The 13,425-nt window shown below is 36.6% G+C and overlaps 1 protein-coding gene across 1 annotated transcript in view; it reads right to left on the bottom strand.

Moving 5' to 3' along the window:
• The window catches only part of map3k22 (mitogen-activated protein kinase kinase kinase 22), a 61,562-nt gene that overhangs the window by 23,595 nt on the left and 24,542 nt on the right, over positions 1-13,425 (bottom strand). Inside the window, exons 4-5 of the mRNA XM_088322385.1 lie at positions 6,441-6,550; positions 4,363-4,400 (exon numbers count right to left, since the gene is read on the bottom strand). Coding sequence (XP_088178511.1) covers positions 4,363-4,400; positions 6,441-6,550 — 148 coding nt within the window. The remainder of the gene's footprint in view (positions 1-4,362; positions 4,401-6,440; positions 6,551-13,425) is intronic.

The raw sequence follows: 13,425 nt of genomic DNA, 5'->3' as shown, positions 1-13,425 counted from the left end.
TACATTGTGCTTCACATTTCCCAATAGCGGCCGTGATCTGTGCAGCCATGTAAGGCGCTAACCTGCTTATTGGGGGTATAGGGGTATCAGTGTCTTACCCAAGGACACTTCGGCATGTAACACGGACAAGCCGGGATTCGAACTGGGACCCCTCAATCCTAAAACGATCGCTCTACCTCCTGAGCTACTGCCGCCCCAAGAGAGAGACAATGTGTTACTATTCTGTACTAGACATTTCCCCGCTTTTTTTTTTCAAAATGTAAGAAATGTGAATGAATCCATCATTTTGGCCGTGGCTTAAAATCCGGTGCGACTTATACCAAAACGAAATAGTTTTTCTTAAATTTGAGCATGCGGCTTTTATTCAGGTGCGCTCTGTATTCTGGAATTTACTCGAATTGTTTTTCAAAAATAGTATTGCAACGCCGGTTGATTATTCAGAGTTCCATGGAATGCAGTTGAGTCATTTCAGAGCCTGGCTTCACGTTAGCCATTTTGCACTATTTAAAAAGCGGTGCGGCACAGGAAGTGGTTGCGGTGGGACGTGGGAGACAAGCGTCCTCGCCACTATTTCCTATGTGATTGATGCTAATTCGCGCCATAGTGCAGGTTAGTAATTTCAGCATCCAGAAGGTTTTGTTTTGACTTTCCTCCCTGGGATTTAGGCAGAGTGTGGCAAGTCTTTAATAGCAGACTTCCTAAAGTTCAAGGCAGCGCACCCCGTTTGCTGTGACAAGACCTGGCACATATTACCCCCTCGACCCCACCTCCTCACCCAATCTAAAAACAAGTCAAAACAAATCACTTATTATAAAAAAAGCTTCCTTTTAAGTATTCTTATTGGTTTTTATAAAGGCTCCGTGGAGAGGTGGTGCACCGGAGGAACGTCGACATGTTCTATAAGCGATACCACCGAGCCGCCAGCAATCATGTGCGCCGCTCGCCTACGTGTGCTTTCTTATCCGCAGCGTGTAAACGTTTGCGAATTAAACCCAAACAAACAAATGGGTGCGAGGGTGCGCCATCAGTGTCGACCACCCCTACCCCACCACTCTTCATGCTAACTTCGGCTCACACACAAAGGCAGATGGGAAGCTTCCTGAGAGGAAGCGGGGTGGTTAGAAAGAAGGGGGGGAAAAAAACGAAAGAAAAAGTGGAACGCTAGCAAAACGCAGCAGGATGTCTGAGTGAAAGATAGACGCCGAGATATTTACAGAAAAAGAACGCTGACGGGTCTGGAAAAACCGAATGCGCTATTGCACGATTCTGCAGTTGGGATTTACCTCGTGCACCACTACATTAGCAGTGAGACGGTTGCCGAATCCATTTATTTTAAGAAAGAAAAAAAATGCATGAAAAATATTCAAAAATGCCCCGATTTTTTTTTTTTAAAAACCCAATGTGTATTGTCTAATGCAGGGGTGTCAAAGTCATTTTAACTCGGGGGCCACACGATAGAACAAACATTCTGTTGGGGGCCGGACTAGTAGATTAAAGAGAAAGAAAAAGAGGGATAAAGAAATAAGAGAAAGAGGGAGGGAAAAGGAGAGAGGGCGGGACAAAGAAAGAAACAGAGAGAGAGGGTGAGAGCGTGAGAAGCAAAAGATAAAAAGTCGTGAGAGAGGGAGGAAAAGAAAGGGAGAGGAAGAAGGAAATCCAAAAAGAAATAGAAAGACAGAAGGAGAGAAAAGAAAGCGCAAAGGGTAGGAAGAGAGAAAGAGAAAAGAGAGAAAGAGAAAAAAAGGAAGGTAGAGGAAAAGAGGTTAAAAGACAGAGAAAGAGACAAAGAGCAACAAAGGAAGAGAAAAAGAGAGACACAGAGAGTGAAAGAGACTGAGACAGAGTGGGAGAAAAGGAGTGGAAAGGGAAAAAAAGAACGAGAGAGAGAGAGAGAGAAAGAGAGAGAGAAAGACATACAAGTACAGTGTCTTTGTGAGAGGCACCTGGCTTTGGCAACATCAAGTTGACATATTTCAACCTGCAGCTTGTTTTTCTCTTGCGCTTCTCTGAGTGTTGTCTCGCTGGGAGACACTAGATATTACACACTGTCCCTTTAAGCAAGGGAGAAGGGTTGTCCTGGTTCACTCATAAATATTTTATTGGGGGTGTATTGGGTAAAAAGCGAGTGCATTGAGGTCTATAGCAATATTTATTGCATCAAATAATAAATACTTTAAAGAATTCACCAGGCTCAAAGATAAATGTCCTCATAAAAAGTATGACAAAGTATTTAAAACCATTGCAATTTATGAAAAAGTATGAGCACAGTATGAAAAACTGCAGCAAAAAGAACAGAAAATCGGTAAAAGAAAATACAGTCAGTTAAGTAAAAAAAAAAGTTAAAAATAAGAAGAAGTATAAAAATACATAAAATACATCATTCTGAAAGGGGACGGGACCAATATAAGATACATTATTTCGATATTGGATGAACAGAAAAGAAATAAACTGCCTTTCAAACCAAAAACATAGCAAAATAATTGCTAATGTCAAATAGGTTTTACTTGATTGCAGTTTTACTAGTTTGAGGTATTTTCATTGTATGTGCTAACGTATTTACACTTCAGCCTGCGACGCTCGTGAAGCGTTTTTACGACAGCCTGGAACAAAGAAACGGTCTTCCCGTGATTTTGTAGAACAGCGTTCCCCGTCCACAATGGAATCCAATTGGAACCACTTTTCTTTTCATTGGCAAGCGTCGGGCCAGGAAACGAACAAAAAAAATCATAATCATTTTCCTTCAGAGTGCTCTCGGCAAATGTCTAAAGTTACTGTACTTGGCTTTATTTAACAAATGGGATGTTTCCAAAGCAATTGCTTCACTTTACTCGCTCAGATCAGACACAATGTACTCTGCAGTCACTTCATATCACACTCGAGCGAAACAGCCTGTTCCGAATTACAGTAAATCCCACGTCTTTCATCAAAGACGCCAAGGACGATCTGCCCTTTTGAGTTACGGGGAGGTTTTGACGTAAATCCGAGTACTTCTACTTTCTCGCTTTCGGATGAGGAAGGAAAGGCATATCTGTTTGGAGCGGCGTCCTCTTTATCACACACATCATCTGGGAGTATAAACAGAGACTGTTTAGTTGCGATCTGACTTCCCAGAATGCACTCCTACCACGGGGAAACCGGCGAACGCTCATTAAGATAGGAACGAACTGCTTCACTGATGGGGAAATGACGTAGACAGGCTAGGCATTTTTTCTCCTAGATCACCACTGAACAGCAAAATTTGCAAGCCATGACCTCTTTTTAATGTTTAGAGGGACATTTTGTATCATTCATAGAATAGAATATACCTTTATTGTCATGGTTACAAAATGGGTTGAACATATTGTGACAACAAGGTTCTTGGACAATTTCAAGCACTTTTTAGGGACTTTCAAAGCCATATTATTATTATTATGTTTTCATTTTCTACAGTATCATTTAAAAAAAAGAACTGTGCAAATCATGTATTTTGCAGATCTATCTGCGATTTTTAATCTCTGATGTGCATTTCCCAAGACATATAATTTTTAGATCTTTAAATCTTTTCCCATACTGGTGTTCAGTGAAATGTCAGTAATATGTAGTTGACATTTTCAGTTACAAGAAGTTCTTCCTTTTACAATTTACCACTTCCTTCATTTTTATAATAAATAAATGTCTGTAAAAGATACAGAATCATTGCACTAATTCACATTTCATAATGCCCTGTTTAGGTGTAGCATGCACGATGATGCTTTATAGGACAATGTCATACAGACTTATGCCGGCTGCCATTAATCACAAGGGAAGAAGAAATGCAACGGCAAAACCAAGTTACTAGGAAGCAGTGCCTGTGTCATTTTTAAGCAGACTTGTTAAGATAAATGGCAACAATTTCAAGTACTTAGAAGCACTTCACCCAAAATTCAAGCACTTTTCAATCCTTGAAAACACAACATTAAAATTCAAGCATTTTCAAGGATTTTAAGCATCCGTACGGACCCTGTTGTCATTTAAAACAAAATAATTTTTAAAATTATGTATTTTACTCCTAGGAGGCGCAACATATGGACACTATCCTCTTAATAATAACTATTTTGTACTGTATACATATAGAAAAAATATCTTGAGAGGAACCCTCAAAATACCTCTTTAATGAGAGCTAACATTTACGTGTAATCCCCCCCCCCAAAAAAAAAAACCTGGCCATTTAAAACCTAAAGTGAGGCGTTGATTTCAGCATCCTGAATCTAAAATGTAAAAGCCCCATTCACCCCCCACAACCTCCTTAAATGTCATGCAAAAAAGTTTTCATTTTTGCATGTCAGCCAGGCATGTAACTGTGATTCCTCCGCAAAAAAATGCAAGAGTGACTGAACTACTTACCGTTTTTCTCGCTCGTGCTCCAGCTTGACTCTTAAATCCTGTCGAAGCAAAAACAAACACAACAGTAAATTTACTGAGCCGAGGGGTAATTTCAATTTCATGTCGTTTTGTCGAAAAGTGCAGACTGTGCAGTAATTGTTTTATTGCACCTAAAATTTGAAATGAAAATGGAATGACTTTCTACAAGACTTCAAAGCACCTCATTAAACTCTAGCTATTTATGTTTATGTGGAAAGGGGCCAATAAAAAGGCCCACCACAATTCATTTTAAGCAGACTTTGGACACATAAAGTTATCAGGTGATGTGATTGCATCTATTTTTAGAAGCAGGAATCTGGAGGAGCCTGCGAGTCTCCAAGATGTGATGTCATGATGAAAGAAAAGCGAGCGCCAGCCATTGGCTGTGAGGTGGGTGTAGTCCCGCCTCTTAAGGCCCCGCCTCCGAAACTCCACTTTCTTTGTTTATCCTTTTATTTTATCTCTGGCTGCACATTGGAAACAGTTGTTAAGTTTTATAGCGGTTACTGTGAACTTATTTGTTTTGGTAACGGACAAACAAAAATGCTTTATCCAATTGCAAGCATGAAGATTGTGAGCAGTATAAGTCGTCCATATTTGTGTTGTTTTAAGCATTTGAACACATTTTGATTGTGAAATATTGTTTGCGTTTGTAGAGGAGGAAAAGAAATAAGTCTTGCCCCGTTTACAGATTGTTGTATGATTGGCCTTTTTTGTCATTACACAAGAGTATAAAAAATTTGGAGGGCTTTTCCTCTCAGCGTAAGTAAATAAATTAAAAATATAAAAATGTGGAGAAGGATGAAAACGTGAAAAAACAATGTATTGATGATATACAGTGCAATAAATATATGCGTAGTCACAATGGCAGTTACATTACATTGTGCTCATGGACACTCATTTATTATTCTTATTTTAAATATTTATTTTCTTGTTTGAGAAAATTTTGAAACTTTTATATGTATTATTGAAATAATATCATCACATGACCAAATTTTTAGGATGACTTTGTTTTTAAATAGATTTTTTTATTATAGGTTTTTTTCTCCTAAATTAAAGGAAATAAACAGAGGTGTCTGGTATTGCAGATAGCAAATTATGTTGTTCATTTAAACAAAAAATAATAAATAATTAATAAAAAAATATATATATATATATGCTTATTTTTTTTATTTTTTTCCTTTTGCATTTTAATCATGGTGATTATTTTACATATTTGATTTTACTTATGCATGTAAATCTTATTCTAAAACAAAATACGGACAGGATTCCCATTTTAGGAAAAAAGGATAATGAAAATAACACCAAAAAAATTAAAATTTGCAACCATTTAAAAAAAAAAATGCTACTTTTGTATTTTTAGAGTTAAAACATTATAGGCCGCCATTTAAACTCATTGGTTTTATTTTACCTGTTTCATTTTAGTATATTTAATTCTAAATAAAAAATACACAAATTGGTTTTAGAAAATAAAAAGATCAGTAAAAAAATGTATTTTTTAAAACACATATTGGCCACAGTTTTATATATTTTGCCTATCTGTTTGTATTTTTAGTTAAAATATAATAAGTTCATATATTTTCATTTGAAATAATTGTAATGATTTTTCTTATTTTATTTTACCTATGTTAGTAAATGTAATTCTAATTAAAAAATACAGTAATAGAATTTCTATATAAAAAATTGACAACAAGTATAAACATTGTCAAAAAATAATTAAAATTGGAAAACAAGTCAAATAATTTTTCCCTGTATTTTTATTTTTTTTATTTTGCATTGTAAATTGTTATGCTTTACCCATTTTATTTTACTTATCTTAGTAAATCAATTTCATTTCAGGAAGAATTTGATAACAAAAAAATTTAATTAAAATCAGCAGTAATTGTTATCTAAAATAAAATCGACCGATAGGGCAAAGTGTAGAATGAGATTTCATGTTATGTCCCTAATATGTGGCAAATATTTTTCTCCATACATGTCCACCATGATTATGAACTAAACATTTGTATCATTAATTTTTATCAGGTCATAAAAATGAAAAATGGAACAACTTAAGTTACCTGTTTGTAGAACAAAGTTCTGCTCTTGGGCTTGTGACTGTTGTTCTGATTGTAGCAGCAGCCCAAGGCTGCGAGGTCCTTCATGATGGAGTTAAGCGCCTCCTCGTCATCTACACCGGAAAACAAAAAAGAGTTGACCCACATTGCCGATGGAGGTGCACCGTAATTAATCAAATCCTGCTTCTGGAGACCGATACCCTTTTAACTGCATGCTACATTTAGAAATACCATAAATTCTGGACTACCAGCCGCACAAACATTCTCAAAAACTCAATATACTGCATTGACTAAAAGTCAGTACATTCACAAAAGCCTGGACACATGCTAAACCATGACACTTATCTTAAGCTCTCCCATCCCTTGCACGCACGACAAAGTGATAGAAGAGATCAAGTGTGTTGCCCTCATCGGGAATGTTTTTCTTTAATAAATAAGTTACTGTGTTCAAAATGTAAAACGGGACAAGTTCATGAAGAAGTGTTCGACATAGATGTTTTGTGTTAAATAATACTACTTCCACATTTTCCGCATCACTTCCTGTTTCGGCGATCTAGGTGTACTGTTACCCATTGCTAAATCTATTGCACCCTGGTCATCCTGGAAGGGGGATTACCACTTGTGAGGCTCCTTCTCTAGGTTTCTTATTTTCCTTGTGATGAGGTTTTGAGTTTTTCCTTGCCTGCATTTTGTTTTAAGATCAGGGGATGGTGTAATTGTAACCTGTGTAGTCCTTTGAGACATTTTTGTGATGAAGAGCTATTCAAATAAATGTGACTTGGTTTAACTTGTAAGTAGTCTCTCACAATGGCTGACAGGATGGCAGCATGTTCAATCTATCTCCTTCCATGTTTAAGGATTAACAAGGCAATGCAGTGAGTTGTTAAAAGTGTTTATATGATGTATAAACAACTATATCTAGTAATAGTCCGACAGATGTAAAGTCCATGTACTTTATTTTCGTGAACTTATTGGAACATGGTCTCATTGCATTGTTATTCTTATTTTGCAGTTTTCACCATCCAGAGAAGGAAATGAAAGCTTGAGTTACACGTCCACTGTGGTCTCTGTCCTTCTTTGTTAGTTTAGCTCGGTGACATTACAACAAGTGTTGCTACTACTACAATAAAAACAAAAATTATTTTACATGCCAAAACTAGTTACTAACTAAGAAAAGGTACACAAGAATTATTGGTCTGACTGTTATCGGACTGATAACAGGCTAATATGACGTCACTGCTTTCGTCCCAATAGGTAAAATATACACGATAATTAATCACCTGCTGCCGAACTTAAATATTCCATTGGCACTACTTGTTAAAAATATATTAAGCTTTTGTGTTTAATAGTATTTTATGTAGTAGTAGCAATACTTGGTCTCCTATCACTTTGTAACATGCCCAAGGCATTGCAGAGCTAAAGATTATAAACATAGCTATGCTTGTGCACAGGCTCTTCTGATTATATGGGCTTCTGAATTTTAGTCAGTACAGTGCATTGAGTTCCCTTTTGGTTTTGTTGCACTCGTGCATGTATGTGAATACCAATTTCATTGATATTGACTGCTGCGCTGGTCTTATTGCGGAACAATGTGTTGCTTTTCTGTACTAGACATTTCCCAGCTTATTGCTTTACCGTGCAACAAAAATAAATGAATGAGTTCATTTTTATGGCTGTTTAAGTCTGTCGCTTAAAATCCGATGCGTCTTGTACAAAAGCAAAGAAGAGTTTTTTTCCTTAAATTTGCGTATGCAGCTTTCAATCGCGTGCGCTTTGGAGTCCAGAAATTAGCCTAAAATCAATTCTTATGATCCATCTACTACACGGAAAAAGGGCGAGGCTCCCAGGTAACTATTTCTCCTCCACATTTTTCCTACATCGAGTACGTTTTTATTGTTCTCGATCTCGTGCCTCGTCTAAAGTCCTCGTGCCTACGCAAAGAACTAAATACTGATACGAGCACAAAAGCAGGATTATTTCCAATGACCTTTCCATCAGAAGTTGCTTAATCAAATCTGGTTTTGCTGTGTATGTGCCTAGCGAAGCTCCGCCTATTTGCCTAACACAAATAAACCACTACCAGTTATCTCCTTAAGATACAGGGCAAACAATCACTGAGTGGGAAAGTAGTAATTGGTTTCATGGAAGTACTGTTATGGATTCCTCGTTGTTTGTATTTTCAGGGTGGACGGGTAGGGATGCTCGGTATCAGAATCAAGGTCATATTTTGAGGTATTCGCAACAAGTGATCAATAATGGTATTGACATTGGTATTAATTGTCAGCTGTAGGATCTGAATCTTGTGTGTTTCATGCAAAAAGTTTCAGAAAAAAATTGAATGAAACACTAAAATTATCACAATTTCATATACTACTGAGAATATGATTTTTTTAAATTGTTGTTGGGGGAGGAGGAATCAAAAGTACTTATTGTATCGGCACCAAGTATCGGTGAATTTTGATGATTTGAGTAGTAGTATAGGTTGGGGTGTGAAAATGTAGTCATAAACATCTATTTTATTTGTAGATTATTTGTGTAATATTTTAGGGGTGGTATTTTTTCTATAATCTTTCTAATTTTTTATTTTTTCTATATAAAATTTTGTTAAGATGATGACTTACTATCATAAAATATTGAGTAATATAAGTGTCACTGTGGGGACACACATTTAGCACACACGATATTTTAAATGTTTAATGTAGTATGTTTTTATATTTACTATTGTCATATAAATCTACTAACTAACTATTTTTGTAACATCTTATATTTGATATTTTGAAAAATAAGAAATACAAATCTTATATATTCCACACTTTTCATTTAATTTTATCAACTTGTTCTACTGTTTTGTAAATAGTTGAATATATTTAAATTTTCTAAATATTTGTGCAATTTTTAAATTATGGTTTCATGGAAGTATTTTATCTTTTGACATTCTTATATTTCTCGTTAATATGTGTGTCCATTTGTAGGATTAATTTACTATTGATTAGCATACATTTTCATTATATTTTGAATATTGTCCAGTATCACACATTTTCATTAATTTAATTATTGAATTGAATAAATACGTAATTGTTGTGATGGTTTTCTTTATGATCTTGCTGTCTTTTTATTTGGAATGAGTCCTAAATATTTTAAAATTTTATTTGGTTTGTTTTTTGTTTTTATTTACTACTCTTAATTTTGCTGGAGCCATTTTTTATTATTTCGCATGGTGTTTCAAAATAATTTTGTAGTTTCCAAATACACAGTTTTTAAATAGGATTTTATTTTTTCCTAACATTCTTTCCTTTCAGCTTTATAATTTCCTTTTTTAACGTGTTACTGGCATTTTTTTCCCGAAATGAGCTCGAGCATTGTTTGTATCTGATTGCGAAAGCGTCTTGACTTGCCTTTCGCCACTCCTGTGAGCAAATATTGCCGATGGAGATATGAACTTTCCGTGGTGTTTCATCAGCACTCAAGCTCACTTTGATCCCTTATCTCCCCAGTTTTCATTGTTTAGACAGAAACCATAAAGTGATAATGGAGTAGATAGTGTGGAAAAAAAAATGACATAGCTTGCACACAACGAAAGAGTGAAATGACTTTAAAACGAGTTACAAGGTAAGCCGTCGCATCAGGAAGTGACTCACTATGTCGGTCCAGAGTAAGAATTATCCCACATCAGGAAATCAATCTTTCTTTCTTTTTTCCATAAACTCACTGAGTGGAAAATAACTTTTAGGTTTTGGAAGATCTGTGAAGGCTTTGACTGTCTCGAAATCAGCTAAACTTGGATAATGCGACATTAGCTTATGACGTTAGCGCCGTGTTTGCCATGTTTTAAATGACGTTAGCGGTAAACTTTATTAAAAATAAATGAATAAAATAAAAATTTTAAAAAACGTGACATTTATTGTAGTACAAGAGGCCCTTTGGTAAGTAAATCATACTTGCTCTCATGTGTAACATTGTACTCTCTTGCATGCACAACTAAACTTTCAACACATTCATGCTCATGCAAAACTATTCTGTACTATCTCAAACACTATGATATCATCTCAAACATATGATACTCTCAATCACACACTACTCTCTCACTTACAATACTATACTCTCTTACATATACTACTCTTCTTTCTCACACACACTACTAGACTCTCACGCATAGTATTATACTCTCATTCACACACTACTCTCACATAGACGACTATACTTTCTCACATATACTACTATACACTCTCACATATACTACTATACTCTCTCACACAAACTGCTATTCTCTCACACACACACACAACTACTCTCACACATACTTTACTCACACACAAACTACTATTTTCTCTCACACATTTAGAGACAGATAATAGTTTCATGTGTGTGAAAGCATAGTAGTGTGTGTATGAGAGTATAATAGTACGTGTGAGAGAATATAGTGTGAGTGTATAATAGTCTTCCATACTCTTACACATATAGAGTATAGTAGTGTGTGTATGACAGTATAGTATCGGTGTAACAGCATAGTAGTGTGTGCGTATGAGAGTATAATTGTATATGTGAGAGAGTATAGTCGTATTTATGAGAGTAGTATGTGTGTACAGTAGTATGTATAAGAGTACAGTGAAACCTCGGTTTTCGAATGCCTCTCAGTTCGAACAAATCGGTTCTCGACCAAAAATTTCGAGAAATTCTTGCTTCGCTTTTCGTTCAAAAAAATCGGAGTTCGAACGCCGGTACGCTAGGGTGCGATGCTGAGCGGCGTACGGGTGTAGATCGTGTAGATTGCCCCCACCCCTCGTGAAGAACTGTTATGACGTGCGCGCGCACTTCTTTTCGCCTTCGCTTTTAATATCGGTGAACGGAGTGTTTTAGCCCCTAATTATGCCTCCGAAGAAGATCGGTGCAAGCGGCAAAGTTGCTACAGGTGAAAAAAGAAGAGTAGTGCATACAACTATTGCATTTAAGAAATAAATAAGAGCAAAATGAAGAAGGTGTGCGAGTTTCCCTTCTTTCGAGGGAATAGAGCATGGCTTCTGCAGACCACCACAAAGGTAAGAAATCCTATTCGTAATTCTTTTCTTTATCCTTTAACTGCTCACCACTTTTTGTGGAGATCCGGGTGCTAAATGACGTGTAAACGGCCAGATTTTTTTATTTTTACACGTTCATGTTAGCGTAATCTTTCGTACGGAAGATTACGCTAACGCGAACGTACGATTAGCCTGGGTTAGCTTCATGTTTACGTTCATGGTAAACATTTAGGGTGTTGGAACGGATTAAAACGATTTTACATCACTTTTAATGGGAAAAACGATTTTCGGTGATCGAACAAATCGGTTTTCGAACAGGGTTCTGGAACGGATTATGGTCGAGAGCCGAGGTTCCACTGTATAGTACTATATACAAGTGACTATAATAGTATTTGTGGGTTGGTATGACTGTGTCTGAATGAGAGTATAGATGTGCACGTGTGAGAGTATAATGTAATATACGAGAGCGAGTATGATCTACTTCTCAAACGACCTCTCATAGAGTCGAGTGGAGTCTTGTTCTGATTTTATTGCCCGCAGTCGGTCTGCTTTGCGCTGTGTGCTTGCAGTCAAGGATACAAAACAAAACAACACTGGCCACAAGTTTTGGAGTAATGCACGAGTGAAGGAACGGGACAACAACAGCAGGGGTTGGGGGTTGCTGGGGATTGCCTTGGCCCTTTGCTGTCAACAATTAGGGAAGGTAATCGGAATCGCATTTGGAGAACGTCTGTGAACCGAGGAGAGTTCTGGCTCTTATTAATCTTGGTCAAGGGAAGGATAGTAGCAAAATAATTTTGATGCAGAGGATTGAGATCAGGTTTCAGTGGGTTGCAGGCCTCTGCCTAGGTAAAATTATGCTAAGAAAAGAAAAATATATATATTTACGGTCATTTAAGCTTTTTAAATTACAATGGCTATAATAATAAAACATTCACAGTTCTCCCTTTAATTCTTCCAAACTCAGGGGAGGGGTTTACAGCTAAAGTGGAACTAAGTACTGCTTAATTTTTTGCAAAGTTGGTTTGAAGAAAATGTAAGACCTTTTAAGGCTTTAATTTGCGGCTATCAAATTGAAGACTTTTTCCAGTTTTTAAGACCACACGGGAACCATGCGTTCAAAAAGTTTGGGGTCGCTTAGAAATTTCCATTCTTTGACAAAACCAAAGTCCCTCTCACTGTATCAACTATACTTCCTATTTCTTTTGTAACTCATTTGATTAATAAAATAGTATAAAAGCATTCAATTCAAAAGCTGACCATCCGCCTTAAAATACGGTGCGCCTTATATACTATATGGATCAATAGAGTCGCAATAAGTATTGCGACTACAGTAAGCAGAGCCGACTCGATTTTCCCCTGTAGAAGAAGTAGTGCGCAGTGCATGCTGGGATATATATACCGCCGTTCCATTTCCTAACCAATATGTCAATCATCATTTGGATCAGTCATTATTGTCTAATGTTATTCTGAGGTAAAGGAAGTGGGTCCTTTTAAGCATTTACAGGCTTGTATAGGCTAAAGCGGGGTAAAATAAAGCCCGCGTTTGGTCGAAAAAGATCTGAATCACAAGTTAGGTTGGTGTGCAGCCTAAAGAAAATAATTTTACTTGTCTGTTTATTTGTAAACAAGAATTATGGGGATAAACAGAAGGCTAGCAACAAGCAACGTCCATCGATGCAGAGACACGTATTTGCTTCTCTGTTGATGTTCCTACTGTAGCGCCTAATAGTCCGGTGCGCCCTATGTGTGGAAAATATATGACTAAAGACTATTTTTGGAGGGTGTGCGCCTTACAATGCGGTGTGCCTTATAGTGGCGAAAAAACGGTAAAGCTCAGTATTTGCATATTTTCATTTCATGTCTGTGGATGTTTGGTCAAAAATGGCTGAAGCTACTAAAATCAGATAATAATAATAATAATAATAATGCATTTTATTTAAAAGCGCCTTTCAGACCACCCAAGGACACTG

The sequence above is a fragment of the Urocampus carinirostris genome, chromosome 18, assembly GCF_059441175.1.
Source record: "Urocampus carinirostris isolate Australia breed hairy pipefish chromosome 18, RoL_Ucar_1.0, whole genome shotgun sequence".
NCBI lineage: Eukaryota > Metazoa > Chordata > Actinopteri > Syngnathiformes > Syngnathidae > Urocampus > Urocampus carinirostris.
The sequence above is the reverse complement of the archived record's forward strand: the minus strand, read 5'-3'. Positions and strand labels throughout refer to the sequence as shown.